Below are 17,682 nucleotides of genomic sequence, written 5' to 3' on the forward strand. Positions count from 1 at the left end.
TTAGTCTCAAAGCAATCAGCTGTACACAGATCCTGCTTGACTATGCCACTGTGACGTGTTGGGTCTCAGAAACCCCTTTGGGACTGGCACCCGATGTGCTGAGTCTCTCTCTGAATGTGTTTTCCCTGCCAGCTTGGGACTTCAGTACCTTACCTTGTTTGAGCGAGACATGCTTGCCTGCTGCAAACCCATATCCAAGTCTCAACCACATCCCCCACAAGCTGCAGGCTTCATTGAAAACAGCTTAAGAAGTGCTCCTGTCTCCAGCACTCAGACACCCAGCTCCCAATGGGGTCCAAACCCCAAATAAATCTGTTCTACTCTTTATAAAGCTTATATAGGGTAAACTCATAAATTGCTCGCCCTCTATAACACTGATAGAGAGATATGTACAGCTGTTTGGCCGCCCCCTCCCCCAGTATTAATACATAATCTGGGTTAATTAATAAGTAAAACGTGATTTTATTAAATACAAAAAGTAGAATTTAAGTGGTTCCAAGTAATAACAGACAGAACAAAGTGAATTACCGAACAAAATAAATAAAACATGTAAGTCTAAGCCTTATACAGTGAAAACTAAATGCAGCTAAATCTCACCCTCAAAGATGTTGTAATAAGCCTCTTTTACAGACTAGACTTCCTCCTAGAGTGGGTCCAGCAATCATTCACACCCCTGTATTTACTGTCCTTAGTTCCAGTTTTTTTCAGGCATCTCCTTGGGGTGGAGGGGCTATCTTTTGTGCTAGTGGAGACAAAATGGAGGAGTTTCCAGAGGGGCTTATATAGTCTCTCTCTTGTGGATGGAAACCCCTTCCCCTCTCGTATGCAGAATCCAGCTCCAAGATAGAGTTTTGGAGTCACATGGGCAAGTCACATGTCCATGCATGACTCAGTTCCTTACACGAGAATGCTACATTCCCAGGAAAGCTCAGATGTGGATTGGCGTCTCTCAAAGTTCATTTTAGCTTAAGTGTTTCTTGATTGGGCACTTACAGAGAATAATCTTTCCTCAAGAAGCTGTCCAACTGCTTTACTGAGGCTACTTAAAATCAAACAAGTACATAACAAGTATTCATAACTTCGAATACATCCATGCAAACAGGATGAATATATCCAGTAGATCTTAGCCTTTGCAGAGATATGTTACATGGCCTATCTACCAAAAAACATATTCCAGTTATGTCGTATTTACAGCCATGAGCCTATTTCTATAAAGAATTATGGGGTGCAATGTAACACTCTATTTCACAGACTATAGGTTATAGGAAATAAATATAATTAACAAAAGATTCAGAAGGGAGCTGGCCTGCTCGGAGATATTTTGTAGCAGCATCTGCAGAGATGCTGCAGAGATCTTGAGTGTTAACCACCAGTTTGGGGAATATTCTCCTTTTTAAAGCCTGCCCTGACCTTGGCATTTTCAGCGAGGACTGCCCCAGACATCTCCGGGTCACAGGAGGCAAAAAGGCAGGAGGAGGAGTTATGAGCATGACTCTTAGAGGAAATAGGGGCATAGTGTTTCCCGGGCACAGACCTGGGGTGACAGACTTTGGAAGTTTCTGAGTACAGAGATTTCTGGTTGGTTCCACTGGTGTTCAGGGAAGCAGGACGTTGTGTACATTCTTTGTAACCCCTCGGCCACAGATTATACTAAAGAATATAGCTGACTTGGATCATCAATTTTTCCTCCTAATACAAACAACCCTGCAATGCCTCAGATTTTGGTGCCACTTAGGAGAAGGGGGCACCAACATTCCCTGGAGCACTGATAATACCAGGAAAGCCTGAACACCCATGGGGAATAATTTCTCTTATCATAGTGAAGAAGGGAAAAGTCATCAATGAGTCTGCATTGATTCTCCTTGGGGGAAGTGATGACCACAATGTACTTGTGCATCTGCAGCCATGGATCAGGGCATGGGCCCATCCCTGTGGTGACCTCACCCTCTCATGTCAATTGAACACATCTGTCAGTCAGCACCACATCTTTGGTGTTATTGGGATATTTTCTAGTTTAGTGGCTGTGACATACCAGGGTACAACTCAGAGTAATCAGCAGCTGTGTCACACTGACCTGCAACCTTGCAATGCCTTGCTGAAGTGGCTTCCACCTGGGCCACTCACAAACAACTTTCAAGCATGCAAACCACACCCGAGGCATGTGCGTGTAACTGCAACCTGGCCAGGAATAGTTGAGTTACACTCAGGCTCTCATCACCCTTGGTTATACTGCACGGGGACCCCAAGACACTCCCCAGTCTTTGATTTCCCTCCTGAAATGTCTGTCCTGTGCTCCCCAGTCCTCTCCTGGACAATACAAGTTACGTTCTCCATTATTTCTTTCTCAGCACTAATATGCATACAACTCTCAGATATTTGTATTTAAACACACTGGATTAGTTAAAACAATAAAACAAAGTTTATTGAACAAAAAGATAGATTTTCAGTGAGTGCAAATGAGAAGGCAAAGAAGTCACACATGGTAAGAAGAAAAATCGAGCTAGAATGCAACTTGTGCCTAAGTTAATAAATGATGTGAAATTCAAAGCAAAAGTTTCCTCACCAGATGCTCTCAGCAGTCTTATTTACCAAACTTCTTAGGTCAGGACCGCTCCCTCAGTCCAATGGCTGCTTCCTTTCTCCCTTCACATGCAGTGAATCAATGGGCAGGCAGAGAGAGACGAGAGAGAGTGGTGCCTTGGGATGTCTGCCCCTTCTTTTTATAGTCCTGTCCCCACTTTGAGAAACATTTCCACCTCGTTACCAGGAGACAAAATGTCAATGTAGAAGGATGTTCCCTTCTGCTTTTTCCTCACCTTTTTGGGCTACCTTTGTTTCCCTTCCAGCTTAATGACTCTAGTTACTGTTTAGATACAAAATTAATCAGAACACACATTTCTTCGTTGAAGAGAGACCAGTTTGCCAGCCTCAATTTGGAACATATATGAATAACATGATACAGTATAATTTTATAACTTCACATACATTATTAAAAAAAGTATTAATATTTGTGATGAGAGCATGACTATTTCTAGTTGACTCATAGATTTATTTAGCATCTTAAACTGAGCTCTGTGTGCAGATAATATGCATGCAAGAGGGATAGTTTTGTGAACTGCAGAAGTCTGTAGCCTGCTGTGGTATCCCCCTGAGCTCCTCTGGTCATCATGTGGTCTCCATCAAGCAAAATGAGTGAACCTATCTTTCCTACTTTGGGGAGTAAGCTAGCAAGGGAAGGACATAGGATACCGTGGTGATTGGCATGCTATAAATAGCTAGATAATCTGGAGTACTCTTACATGTCTCACAGCTTTTACATTCCACCTATTGGGGTCAGGACAATGAGGTGATTCTGAAACCTGGAATGACTGAGACGATATCATCTGCAGCTGCAAACAATTAGTACGTTTCACCTGTATCTAACTTTCTGTTCCTTTGATTCCAAATTTCTTGCTAAGGCTGGTTGAAAATTTTTTTAAGACCTTTTTTATGGGAAAATGGAATTTTGAATTCAACTATTTTTTTCATGAAATTATTTCCCCCTGAAATTATCAGCTTTCCATCAAAATAAAAAGCTCACATACTCCCTAAACCATGGCTGTGTGACTCTGCTGAAGTTCCAGGGCAGTTCAGCAAGAGGAGAGACCATCATGCATAATAGGGGGATGTAGTCCAGCCTGGAAGCCTGGCTCATGGAAGAGATTGGTGGTGTGTGGTATCTGAGGCACCTCTGTGGTATTTCCGAGTCGAAATATTAAGTTTTTATCAAAAAGATTTCGGTCTCCACAAAAAAAAAAAAAAAAAGTTTGTGGATCAGGTATACACAGTACCCAACTTGCACTGAAAACATCAGGATGAAATATACCGTAACCTCATACTCTGTAACTCTGGTAGAATTTGCATCATTTAATAACACAGTAAGAAAGAGTGGGACAAATTAACCCCCAGGGCACCAATTACACCAAGGTGGCTTTGATTCACTGAATGCATTAGTTCGGTGTTGTGTCTCTCTGAGCTCAGGTATTCCCAGTTGCTTCTGGAATCATGTCCCATAGATCACACATATCAGTATAAAATTTCCCACATGCTCCAAACTGGCAGTTTCTACTGATTGAGAAATGTCACATCTCTCTCTCTCTCTTCTCAGCAGGTACGTGCTATTGTCCTGAATTACAGTCACGCACACACGCAGGCACAATGTTTATCAGCAGGTATTCAATTCGGGACCTCCAGCACTTAGCGCCTCAGTTCCAACTCCTACCCCTTCAGCTAAAGGAGCGACCTCCTGGGTTGGAAAAAATAGACAATTACATAGTCACCAAAGCCAGGGCTTTTCATTATGTCTCTGGATTTTCATAGAGGCTCAAGTAAATGCCAAAAAGCTTAATTAGCACAGAAAGCAACTTTAACCCAAAAGGACATGCCAAGCCATAGAGCTCCCCTTGCCCAAAGACGGTAGAAAGATTGACACTAATTTGCTCTCACCCCTTCTTTCGGGAAGGAATAATCTCTTCAGGCTGAGATGGTTTTTACCCCGATTCTGTCACAGCAGAGTCACAAGTCACTGTTGGCTGCTGGGGTTAGTGAACAGGAGTGTCCATGTGTGGGGCATGATTATCCTCTGTCTTTGTATTTATGCAGTGTGTATTTTATCGAACAACTGGAAAGACCAGCTGTGAACAACTGGTTCTGTGGAATAAGCTCTTCCCTGAGCAGGTACCGATGTCCATGAGGAAACTGATCTCCAGTTATCTTCATTTACTTCATTACAGAGAAGGGACAGGTTTTCTGCACCATCCACCTTCCCACATCTCTGTAGCAGCCTGATCTCTGTTCAGAGGAGATGGAAAAGGGAAATCACTCGGAGGTGACTGAGTTCATTCTCTCAGGACTGACAGAACGTCTGGAGCTGCAGGTTCCCCTCTTTGGGGTGTTCCTACTGATTTATGGTATCACCCTGGTGGGGAATGGGGGGATGATCTTGTTAATCACAATTGATCCCCGACTACACACCCCCATGTACTTTTTCCTCAGGAATTTGTCTTTCTGTGACCTCTGTCTTTCCTTTATAATTTCCCCTCAGATGCTGCTGAATTTCTTAGCTGAGAGGAAAAGCATTTCTTACACTGCCTGCGCTTTGCAAATGCATCTCTCTATCATGTTTGGAGATGCTGAGTGCCTCTTGCTGGCTGTGATGGCGTTTGACCGTTATGTGGCCATCTGTAACCCACTGCTCTATGCGGACACCATGTCCAGGCAGCTTTGTAAAGGGCTCGTGGCTGGGGCATACGCTGTGGCGATGGTGGATTCAATGATAAACTCGTGTTTTATATTTCAGCTGTCATTCTGCAGCTCCAACATCATCCATCATTTCTTCTGTGATATCCCCCCACTGTTGGCACTCTCTTGTTCTGACACCCGCATCACTAAGAATGTGATCTTTACTTTCGCGTGCTGCGTTATAATGAGCAGCTTTGTGACTGTCCTCCTCTCCTATGTCTATATCATCTCCACCATCCTGCAGATCCGCTCAGCCAAGGGCCAGCGCAAAGCCTTCTCCACCTGCACTTTCCACTTGACCACTGTGGTTCTGCTTTTTGGCACCCTCCTCTTCATGTATTTACGTCCCACCTCCAGCTATTCCATGGACAGAGACAAAATAGCCTCCGTGTTTTACACGGTGGTGATCCCCATGTTGAACCCCCTCATCTACAGCCTGAGGAACAAGGAGGTGATAGATGCCCTGAGGAAAACAATCAATAAATTCCTGAGAAATTCTTGATTCTGGTTAACTGTGTACTGGTTGAGTGATGGGGAGTGGAAACAGGTGAATTCAATTTAGTTTTGCAGAAGTCATGGTAGTATTGTTCATTCTTGTATTATAATCATTATTAATTTGTTGGTAGTCCAACAAGTTCTGCAGGCCCCAGCTGAGATCAGTGGACAAAACCTAAGGAAAACTCACAGGTCCAGAAAGAGAGAATGATTTTTATAAGCTGGAGTCTAGGGGCATCCACCTAGAGGGAGAGATCTTCAACTTCATGTCTCAGGACATCGGGTGGCAGTTCCAAAGGGTTTTCTGTGACCCAACCCGTCACACAGAGTTTAGGAATAAAACTGCAAAACAATATGTGTGGGAGGGTGGGGAGGATGAGGGGAAAGCAGTGGACGTGTTGTTCCTTGACTTAGGAAAGCTTTTGACACGGTCTCCCACAGTATTCTTGCCAGCAAGTTGAAGATGTATGGGCTGGATGAATGGACTATAAGGTGGATAGAAAGTTGGCTAGATTTTCAGGCTCAACGGGTAGTGATCAATGGCTCCATGTCTAGTTGGCAGCCGGTATCAAGTGGAGTGCTCCAAGGGTCGGTCCTGGGGCCGGTTTTGTTCAATATGTTCATAAATGATCTGCAGTATGGATATGAGTCAACAGTGTGCCCTTGTTGCCAAGAAGGCCAATGGCATTTTGGGATGTATAAGTAGGGGCATTATCAGCAGATCGAGGGACGTGATCGTTCCCTGCTATTCGACATTGGTGAGGCCTCATCTGGAGTACTGTGTCCAGTTTTGGGCCCCACACTACAAGAAGGATGTCGAAAAATTGGAAAGAGTCCAGTGGAGGGCAACAAAAATGATTAGGGGACTGGAACACATGAGTTATGAGGAGAGGTTGAGGGAACTGGGACTGTTTAGTCTGAGGAAGAGAAGAATGAGGGGGGCTTTCAACTTTCAACTACCTGAAAGGGGGTTCCATAGAGGATGGATCTAGACTGTTCTCAGTGGTACCAGATGACAGAAAAAGGAGTAATGGTCTCAAAGTTGCAGTGGGGGAGGTTTAGGTTGGATATTAGGAAAAACTGTTTCACTAGGAGAGTGGTGAAACACTGGAATGTGTTAATTAGGGAGGTGGTGGAATCTCCTTCATTAGAAGTTTTAAGGTCAGGCTTGACAAAGCCCTGGCTGGGATGATTTAGTCGGGGATTGGTCCTGCTTTCAGGAGGGGGTTGGACTAGATGACCTCCTGAGGTCCCTTCCAACCCTGATATTCTATGGTTCTATGATTTTATGAGAGCACAAGAACCAGTGGACTTTAATTGCACCAAAGGCGGTTTAAGTTGGACATAAGGAAAAACAACCCAAAAGTGAGGGTAGCTAAGGATTGGTATAATTTCCCAGTAAGTTTGTGGAATTACCACCATTGGAGATTTTGAAGAGGAAGTTAGAGAAACACCTGTCAGGGATGGTCTAGATAATACTCAGTCGTGCTGTGAGTGCAGGGCAGGGGAATAGATGAACTCTCAAGGTCTCTTCCAGTCCTATTATTCTATGATCTCACAAGGAGCCCTGCACTGGGAGGAGGGGGGACACCAGCCTGAGCAGTGGACAGGGCAAGGGACACACACTTGCCTCCAGTTGATATTCATCTCCACTGTACCCCCACCACATGCAGACACGTAGTACCCACTGCACACAAAACACACACACATAGACAGAGTGCCCACTAAAAACAACACACACAGTGCCCACTGTACACCAAACACACACACACACACAGACAGAGTGCCCACTACACACACACAGCCTCACAGCGAGCTTAATCAGAATGCAGAATAATCTCTACTGGGAATCAGGGACAGCTGCAATATTTCCAACTTGCCTGAACAAAAAATAACTGAAGGGGATTCTGCTGCCGTGGCAGAGAGGTAGGACTAGATTTCCCAACTGGTCTTTTCCATCAACAGCTTTTCTGAGGCCTGGTTTATGCTTAAAAATTAGATCAACAGAGCTCCATCACACAGGGCGGGGAAACTTTTCACACCCTGTGCGAGGCAGTTAGCTTGTACTGACCCTCTGTGTAATTTTTCCATTGACCTAGCTACTGCCTCTTGGAGACGTGAACATCCCAATTACTGGGCTAAAAATTACAAAGGGAAGGCCCACCACTGCCTCCTACAGTGGCTATGTTGCGGTCGGTATCAAAATCCTCTCCCCTCACACACACATTGTTTTGGGACAAAGCTTTTAGGAGTATTTGAAACACATTTATTAATAGTTAATGGTCAATCCAAAAGGTATTGTTCTTGACAGTAAATTATTAGTCCAGAAGAAATTCATTCATTTCTAGACACCTTTGCTTCCCAACCCTGGGCAATTACTTAAAGAGACATTTGGAGAGGTGACCAACAAATAAAGTGGAATACAGTTACCTCCGTTTTGTATCGTGTTAAAATGACCTAACAGGAGAGACAGCGATCCAGGCCAGCTGATTTTCTGGCCATCTGTGTTGCATTTCCACAAGGAAAGACACGGCAACAACATTAATTGCATGTGCTGTGCACATATGTTGTCCTGGGAGCAAAGATGCTCCAGGGAGCAAATTTCAAAGTCATCAAAGCCAAATTTAACCTCTGCCGCCCAAGGAAGCAGCCCCAGAGGTATTAAGGGTAACGCTGGTGCGGTTAGCAAACAGGAAAAGATTCAACTCTTAGCCTCATTTTAGGGTTTTGAGAAGGTTCTGCTTTCGTCCTCAACTCCTTCTAAGTGAAGGGAAGAAAAACAAAGAGATACCATGGGCAAACAAGTCAATTTCAGAGCATTTCAGCCTTTAATTGAAATGACATTCATGAGAGGGGAAGGAAGGAATTATGCTGAGAGTAAAAATTTCTGAACATGTTTACCTATCAAAAGAAGGAAAGAGCTTTGCCAAGGGAGGGAGAAGAATGATGGAAAAGGAGAGAAAAAATTGCTTTAATAGGAAGGGGGAAACTCCCCCTTCGATACAGGGAATGTCTATACTAAGGCCATTACATTGACTCAGCTATGGTGTATAGCAGTGCGGTAGTCTAGATGCTTTCAACATTTATGGAAGGGGTTTTTCCTTCAGTATAGTTAATCCATGTCTCTGAGAGGCAGTAGCTCGATCAATGAAGGAATTACACTGAGGGTCAGTACAAGCTAACTGCCTCGCACAGGGTGTGAAAGTTTCCCCACACTGTGTAACAGAGCTCTGTTAAACAAATGTTTAAGCATAAACTGGGCCTCAGAGAAGCTGCGGATCAAAAAGAACAGTTGGGAAATCAGGTCTTATCTCCCTGCCAGGTGTTTGTCAAACCTCCTCTTAAAAAATCTCCAATGGTGGAGATTCCACAACCTTCCTGGAACTTTCCTGGAAAACTGAAAAGTTATTTCAGTGCTTAGCCACCCTCACTGTTGGGATGTTTTTCCCATTGTCCAATCTAAACCGCCCATGCTGGAGTTGAAGTCCATCGGTCCTCGTCCTATCTTTCCCCTACTCCCACATTGTTTTGCAATTATATTCTTAAACTCTGTGTGACGGGTTCTGTCTCAGAAACGCCTTTGGGACTGCCACCTGATGTGCCTAGACTACCTCTGAGCCTGTTTTCCATGCCAGCTTGGGACTTCAGTACCTTAACTGGTATGAGCCAGGTATGATTGCCTGCTGCAAACCCAGATCCAAGTCTGAACCACTTCCCACACGAGCTGCATGCTTAACTGAAAACAGCTATCTCCAGCACTCAGATGCCCAGCTCCCAATGGGTTGCAAACCCCAGTAAATCTGTTTAACCCTGTATAACATTTATACAGAGTAAACTCATGAATTGTTCTCCCTCTATAACACTGTTTGTCCCCCCCCCCAGGTATTACTTAATAAGTAAAAAGTGATATTATTAAATACAAAATGTAGGATTTAAGTGGTTCCAAGTAATAACAGACAGAACAAAGTGAATTACCAAACAAAATAAAATAAAACATGTAAGTCTAAGCCTAATACAGTAAAACCAAATGCACGTAAATCTCACCCTCAGAGATGTTCCAATAAGCCTCTTTTACAGACTAGACTTCCTCCTAGTCTCGGTCCAGCAATCATGCACACCCCTGTAGTTACTGTCCTTTGTTCCAGTTTCTTTCAGGCATCTCCTTGTGGTGGAGAAAGTATCTTTTGTGCCAGCTGAAGACAAAATGGAGGGGTTTCCCAGGGGGTTATATACTCTCTCTCATGGGTGGAAACTCCTTCCCCTCTCCTATGCAGAATCCAGCTCCAAGATGGAGTTGGAGTCACATGGGCAAGTCACATGTCCATTCATGACTCAGTTCCTTACAGGCCGAAGCCACATTCCCAGTGAGGCTCAAATGTGGATTGGTGTCTCTCAAAGTTCATTGCTGGCTTAAGTGTTTCTGGATTGGGCACTTACAGAGAATACTCTTTTCTCAAGAAGCTGACCAACTGCTTCACTGAGGCTACTTTAAATCAAACCAGCATTTAGCCAATATTCATAACTTCAAATACAAAAATGATACATGCATGGAAATGGAATGAATACATCCAGTTTATGGTAACCTTTGAAGAGATATGTTACATGGCATATCTCGCATTAAACATATTCCAGTTATGTCATATTTACATTCATAAGCATATTTCTACAAAGCATTATGGGGTGCAACATCACACTCTGTTTCACGGACTATAAATTATATGAAATAAATAAAATTAACAAAAGAATAGGGAGGGAGCTGGCTTGCTCGCTGTTGGGTTATTTCCACTTGTGTTCAAGGAAGCAGGACTTTGCATCCATTCTTTGAAACCTCTCCCCTAAGGATTAGACCGAAGAATATAGCTTACCTGGGTCATCAAATTTTCCTCCTAATCCATTCGATCCTGCAATGCCTCACAGGTTGGCACCACCTAGGAGAAGGGGGAACTGAAATTCCCTGGAGTACTGATAATACCAGCCAAACCTACACACCTGTGGGGGATAATTTCTATCATAGTGAAGAAGAGAAGAGTCATCACTGGACCTGCCAGGGATCTCCTTGTGGGGAGGTGATGACCATAATGTCCTTGTGCATCTGCAGCCATGGATCAGACCATGGGCCTATCCCTGTGGTGAGCTCACCATTTCATGTCAATCAAACACTTCTGTCAGTCAGCACCACACCTTTGGTGTTATTGGGATATTTCCCAGGTTGGTGGCTGTGACAACCCAGACTAATCAGCAGCTGTGTCACAGCTGCCTGCAACCTTGCAATGCCTTGCTGAAGTGGCTTCCACCTGGGCCACTCACAAACAACCATCTAGCATGCAAATCATACCCTGAGCATGTGTGTGTAACTGCAGCCTGGCCAGGAATAATTGGATTACACTCAGGCTCTCACCACCCTTGGTTATACTGCAGGGTGACCCCAACACACTCTGCACTCTTCGATTTCCCTCCAGAAATGTACGTCTTGTCCTGCCCAGTCCTCTCCTGCATAATACAAGCTACATTGTACATTATTTCTTTAATAGCACTAACATGCCTTCAACTTAGTTTCTCAGACACTTCTATGCCCAAAGAGGATAGAAAGATTGAGACTGCTTTACTCTCACCTCTTCTTCCGCTGACAAATAATCTCATCAGACTGGGATGATTTTCACCCTGATTCTCTCACAGCAGAGTCACTACTTGCTGCTCAGATTAGTGAACAGGAGTGTTTGTGTGTGCAGCATGATTAACCTGCGTGTCCTTGTATTTGCACAGCCTGTGTATTTTATCAAACACCTGGAATGACCAGCTGTGAACATCTGACTCTGTGGATAAGCCCTCCCCGGAGCGGGTACTGATGTCCATTGAGAAATTGATCTCCACTTATCTTCACTTACTGCATTACAGAGAAGGGAGAGGTTTTCCGCACCACCATCTGCCCATATTTCTTTAGCAGCCTGATCTCTGTTGAGAGGAGATGGAAGAGGGAAATCACACGGAAGTGACTGAGTTCATTCTCTCAGGACTGACAGAACGTCCAGAGCTACAGGTTCCCCTGTTTGGGCTTTTCCTACTGATTTATGTTATCACCCTGGTGGGGAATGGGGGGATGATCTTGTTAATCACAACTGACCCCCGACTGCACACCCCCATGTACTTTTTCCTCAGTAATTTGTCTTTCTGTGACCTCTGCCTTTCCTTGACAATTTCCCCTCAGATGCTGCTCAATTTCTTAGCCGAGAGGAAAAACATTTCTTTCACTGCCTGCGCTGTCCAAATCTCTCTCTCTATCACTTTTGGAGATTCTCAGGGCTTCTTGCTGGCTGTGATGGCGTATGACCGTTATGTGGCCATCTCTAATCCACTGCTCTATACAGTCACCATGTCCAGGCAGCTTTGTAAACAACTGGTGGCTGGGGTGTATGCTCTGGGGCTTTTGGATTCAATGATATTCATGTGTTTTACATTTCGGCTGTCATTCTGCAGCTCCAACATCATCAATCATTTCTTCTGTGACATCCCCCCACTGTTGGCGCTCTCCTGTTCTCACACTCGCATCAGTGAGAATGTGATGTTTTCTTTCGCGTGCTGCATTATAATGAGCAGCTTTATTCCTGTCCTCCTCTCCTATGTCTATATCATCTCCACCATCCTACAGATCCGCTCAGTCGACGGCCGGTGCAAAGCCTTCTCCACCTGCACTTTCCACTTGACCGCTGTGGTTCTGCTTTTTGGCACCCTCCTCTTCATGTATTTACATCCCCCCTCCAGCTATTCCATGGACAGAGACAAAGTGTCCTCCTTGTTTTACACAGTGGTGATCCCCATGTTGAATCCCCTCATCTACAGCCTGAGGAACATGGAGGTGAAGGACGCCCTGAGGAAAGCAATGAATAAACTCTTAACCAATTCTTGAATCTGTTTAACTCTGTACTGGTTTAGTGATGGGGAGTGGAATCAGGTGAATTCAATTCCCAGCCCATTGCAATGTAATTTCGCAGAGCTCTTGGTAGTATTGTTCATTCTTGTATTATTATCATTATTAATTTGTTGGTATGCCAACAAGGTCTGCAGGCCCCAACTGAGATCAGTGGACAAAACCTGGGGAAGACTCACAGGGCAAGAAAAAGAGTATGATTTTATAAGCTGGTGTCCAGGGGCATCCACCTAGAGGGATAGATGTTCAACTTCACGTCTCAGGACATCGGATGGCAGTTCCAAAGGAGTTTCTGTGATCGAACCTTTCACGCAGAGGTAAGGAATAAAATTGCAAAACAATGTGTGGGGAGGGGTGGAAGTGGGGGGTAGGAAAGCACAAGAACCAATGGACTTCAATTGCACAAAAGGCGGTTTAGGTTGCACATAAGGAAATACATCCCAACAGTGAGGGTAGCTAATCACTGGTATAATTTTCCCAGTAAGGTTGTGGAATTGCCACCACTGGAGATTTTTAAGAGCAGGTTAGACAAACACCTGTCAGGGATGGTCTAGATAATACTCAGTCGTGCTGTGAGTGCAGGGGAGTGGAATAGATGACCTCTCGAGGTCCCTTTCAGTCCTATTATTCCATGATCTCACAAGGAGCCCTGCACTGGGAGGAGGGGGGATGCCAGCGTGAGCAGTGGGCAGGGCAAGGAACACACATATGCCTCCAATTGACATTCAGCTCCACTGTGCCCCCCACCACATGCACACACATAGTGCTCACTGCAAACCAAACACACACACACAGAGTTCCCACTACACACAACACACACAGTGCCCACTGCACACCAAACACACACACACACAGAGTGCCCACTACACACACACAGCCTGACACTGAGCTCAATCAGAATGCAGAATAATCTCTACTGGGAATCAGGGACAGCTGGAATATTTCCAACTCACCTGAACAAAAAGAACTGAAGCTGGGATGATTTAGTTGGGGATTGGTCCTGCTTTGAGCAGGGGGTTGGACTAGATACCTCCTGAGGTCCCTTCCAACCCTGATATTCTGTGATTCTATGATTCTATTCTATGATTCTGCTGGCCTGGCAGGGAGATAGGACTAGATTTCCCAACAGGTCTTTGCCATCAACAGCTTTTCTGAGGCCTGGTTTATGCTTAAAAATAGATCAACAGACTCCATCACACAGGGCAGGGAAACTTTTCACACCCTGTGCGAGGCAGTTAGCTTGTACTGACCCTCTGTGTAATTTTTCCATTGACCTAGCTACTGCCTCTCGGAGACGTGGATTAACTACATCGAAGGAAAAACCCTTCCATGAATGTGGAAAGTATCTACACTATGGTGCTGCTGCACACCATAGCTGAGTCAATGTAATGGCTTTAGTATAGACATTCCCTGAATCGATGGGGAAGTTTCCCCCCTTCCTATTAAAGCTATTTTTCTCTCCTTTTACAGTTACTCTTCTCCCTCCCTTGGTAAAGCTCTTTCCTTCTTTTGTTAAGTAAATATGTTCAGAAATGTTGAAATTTATCCTCTAAGGGTATGTATACACTACAAAATTAAGTCAAATTTATAGAGGTCGTTTTTGTAGAAAGCGGTTTTATACAGTTGATTGTGTGTGTCCCCACACAAGTGCTCTAAGTGCATGTAGTCGGCGGAGTGTGTCCACAGTACCGAGGCAACCGTCGACTTCCGGAGCATTGCACTGTGGGTGGCTACCCCACAGTTCCCGCAGTCTCCGCCACCCATCTGAATTCTGGGTAGAAATCCCAGTGCCTGATGGGGCTAAAACATTGTCACGGGTGGTTCTGGGTACATATCGTCAGTTCCCCGTTCCCTCCCTCCCTCCATGAAAGCAAGGGCAGACAATCGTTTTGTGCCTTTTTTCTTGAGTTACCTGTGCAGACGCCATACCACGGCAAGCATGGAGCCCACTCAGCTAACCGTCACCATATGTCTCCTGGGTGCTGGCAGACGTGGTACTGCATTGCTACACAGCAGCAGTTTATTGCCTTTTGGCAGCAGACAGTGCAGTATGACTGGTAGACGTCATCGACGTAGTCCTGGGTGCTCTTTTAATCGGGCGCCTGGGCAAACATGGGAGTGACTCAGCCAGGTCATTTCCCTTTTAAGTTTCGTCTTGTGGCGATTCAGTCCTACAGGCAGTGCACTGTCTTTTAACCTCCAGCCAGCAGAAGATGATGGCTAGTCGTCATACTGCACCGTCTTCTGCCGAGCACCCAGGAGAAGATGATGGGTAGCGGTCGTACTGCACAGTCTCCTGCCAGCAAGATGTATAAAGATAGATGACATGGCTCAAAACAAGAAATACACCAGATTTGTTTTGTATTCGTTTTCTCCTCCCTCCCTCCTTCCATCTGTGAAATCAACGGCCTGCCAAACCCAGTTTTGAGTACTATCCTTGAGGTTTTGAGTTCTATCCTTGAGGGGGCCATTCAGTTTCTCGCAAAGCCACTCCCTTTGTTGATTTTAATTCCCTGTAAGCCAACCCTGTAAGCCATGTCGTCAGTCGCCCCTCCCTCCATCAGGGCAACGGCAGACAATCATTCCGCGCCTTTTTTCTGTGCAGATGCCATACCACGGCAAGCATGGAGCCAGCTCAGATCACTTCAGCAATTAGGAACATATTAAACACCACGCGCATTATCCAGCAGTATATGCAGCACCGGAACCTGGCAAAGCGATACCGGGCAAGGAGGCGACATCAGCGCGGTAACATGAGTGATGAGGACATGGACACAGACTTCTCTCAAAGCAGGGGCCCAGGCAATGTGGGCATTGTGGTACTAATGGGGCAGGTTCATGTGGTGGAATGCCGATTCTGGGCTCGGGAAACAAGCACAGACTGGTGGGACCTCATAGTGTTGCAGGTCTGGGACGATTCCCAGTGGTTGCAAAACTTTTGCATGCATAAGGGCACTTTCATGGAATTTTGTGACTTTGCTTTCCCCTGCCCTGAGGCTCAAGAATACCAAGATGAGAGCAGCCCTCACAGTTGAGAAGGGAGTGGCGATAGCCCTGTGGAAGCTTGCAATGCCAGACAGCTACCGGTCAGTTGGGAATCAATTTGGAGTGGGCAAATCTACTGTGGGGGCTGCTGTGGTGCAAGTAGCCCACGCAATCAAAGATCTGCTGATATCAAGGGTAGTGACCCTGGGAAATGTGCAGGTCATAGTGGATGACTTTGCTGCAATGGGATTCCCTAACTGTGGTGGGGCCATAGAGGGAACCCATATCCCTATCTTGGCACCGGAGCACCAAGCCGGCGAGTACATAAACCGCAAGGGGTACTTTTCAGTAGTGCTGCAAGCACTGGTGGATCACAAGGGATGTTTCAGCAATATGAACGTGGGATGGCTGGGAAAGGTACATGACGCTCACATCTTCAGGAACTCTGGTCTGTTTCAAAAGCTGCAAGAAGGAACTTTATTCCCAGACCAGAAAATAACCGTTGGGGACGTTGAAATGCCTATAGTTATCCTTGGGAACCCAGCCTACCCCTTAATGCCATGACTCGTGTAACCGTACAGAGGCAGCCTGGACAGTAGTCAGGAGCTGTTCAACTACAGGCTAAGCAAGGGCAGAATGGTGGTAGAATGTGCATTTGGACATTTAAAAGCGCGCTGGCGCAGTTTACTGACTCGCTTAGACCTCAGCAAAACCAATATTCCCACTGTTATTACTGCTTGCTGTGCGCTCCATAATATCTGTGAGAGTAAGGGGAGATGTTTATGGCAGGGTGGGAGATTGAGGCAAATCACCTGGCTGCTGGTTTTGCACAGCCAGACACCAGGGCGGTTAGAAGAGCACAGGAGGGCGCGGTGCGCATCAGAGAAGCTTTGAAAACCAGTTTCATGACTGGACAGGCTACGGTGTGAAAGTTCTGTTTGTTTCTCCATGATGAAACCCACCGCCCCTTGGTTCACTCTACCTCCCTGTAAGCTAACCACCCTCCCCTCCTCCCTTCAATCACCGCTTGCAGAGGCAGTAAAGTCATTGTTGCTTCACATTCATGCATTCTTTATTCATTCATCACACAAATAGGGGGATAACTACCAAGGTAGCCCAGGAAGGGTGCTGGAGCAGAGAAGCACCAGGAGGGGTGGTGGAGGAGGGAAGGACAAGGCCACACAGCACTTTACAAGTTTAAAACTTTAGAACTTATTGAATGCCAGCCTTCTGTTGCTTGGGCAATCCTCTGGGGTGGAGTGGCCAGGAGGCCGGAGGCCCCCCCACTACATTCTTGGGCGTCTGGGTGAGGAGGCTATGTAACTTGGGGAGGAGGGTGGTTAGTTACACAGGGGCTGTAGCGGCGGTCTGTGCTCCTGCTGCCTTCCCTGCAGCTCAAATATACAATGGATCATATTGGTTTGATCCTCCAGCAGCCTCAGCATTGAATCCTGCCTCCTCTCATCACGCTGCCGTCACATTTGAGCTTCAGCCCTCTCTTCAGCCCGCCACTTACTCTCTTCAGCCCGCCACCTCTCCTCCCAGTCATATAGTGCTTTCCTGCAATCTTACATTGTCTGCCTCCACGCAGTCATCTGTGCTATGTCAGTGTGGGAGGACACCATGAGCTCAGAGAACATTTCATCACAAGTGCATTTTTTTTTCTTTCTAATCTTCACTAGCCTCTGGGAAGGAGAAGATCCTGTGATCATTGAAACACATGCAGCTGGTGGAGAAAAAAAAAAGAGGCAGTGGTATTTAAAAAGACACATTTTCTAGAACAATGGCTACACTCTTTCACGGTAGACCTTGCAGTTAACATTACATACACAGCACATGTGCTTTCGTTCCAAGGTCGCATTTTGCCTCCCCCCACCAAGTGGCTAGCCTCTCAGCCCCTGCCCTGGCTAACAGCGGGGAACATTTCTGTTCAGCCACAGGCAAACAGCCCAGCAGGAACGGGCACCTCTGCATGTCCCCTGAAGAAAAGAACCCTA

At 45.7% G+C, this 17,682-nt stretch overlaps 2 protein-coding genes across 2 annotated transcripts; both read left to right on the forward strand.

Annotated features, from left to right (window-relative positions):
* Positions 1-4,843: 4,843 nt before the first annotated feature.
* Positions 4,844-5,782, forward strand: LOC141989845 (olfactory receptor 5AR1-like). Its single transcript, XM_074956767.1, has one exon. The coding sequence runs from the start codon at positions 4,844-4,846 to the stop codon at positions 5,780-5,782; it is 939 nt and encodes a 312-aa protein (XP_074812868.1).
* Positions 5,783-11,740: 5,958 nt separating this feature from the next.
* LOC141989005 (olfactory receptor 5W2-like) lies at positions 11,741-12,679 on the forward strand. The gene has a single exon (XM_074955206.1). It carries the CDS (start codon positions 11,741-11,743, stop codon positions 12,677-12,679), a length of 939 nt encoding a protein of 312 aa, XP_074811307.1.
* The last annotated feature ends 5,003 nt before the right edge of the window (positions 12,680-17,682 follow it).

The sequence above is a fragment of the Natator depressus genome, chromosome 6 (assembly GCF_965152275.1).
Source record: "Natator depressus isolate rNatDep1 chromosome 6, rNatDep2.hap1, whole genome shotgun sequence".
NCBI lineage: Eukaryota > Metazoa > Chordata > Testudines > Cheloniidae > Natator > Natator depressus.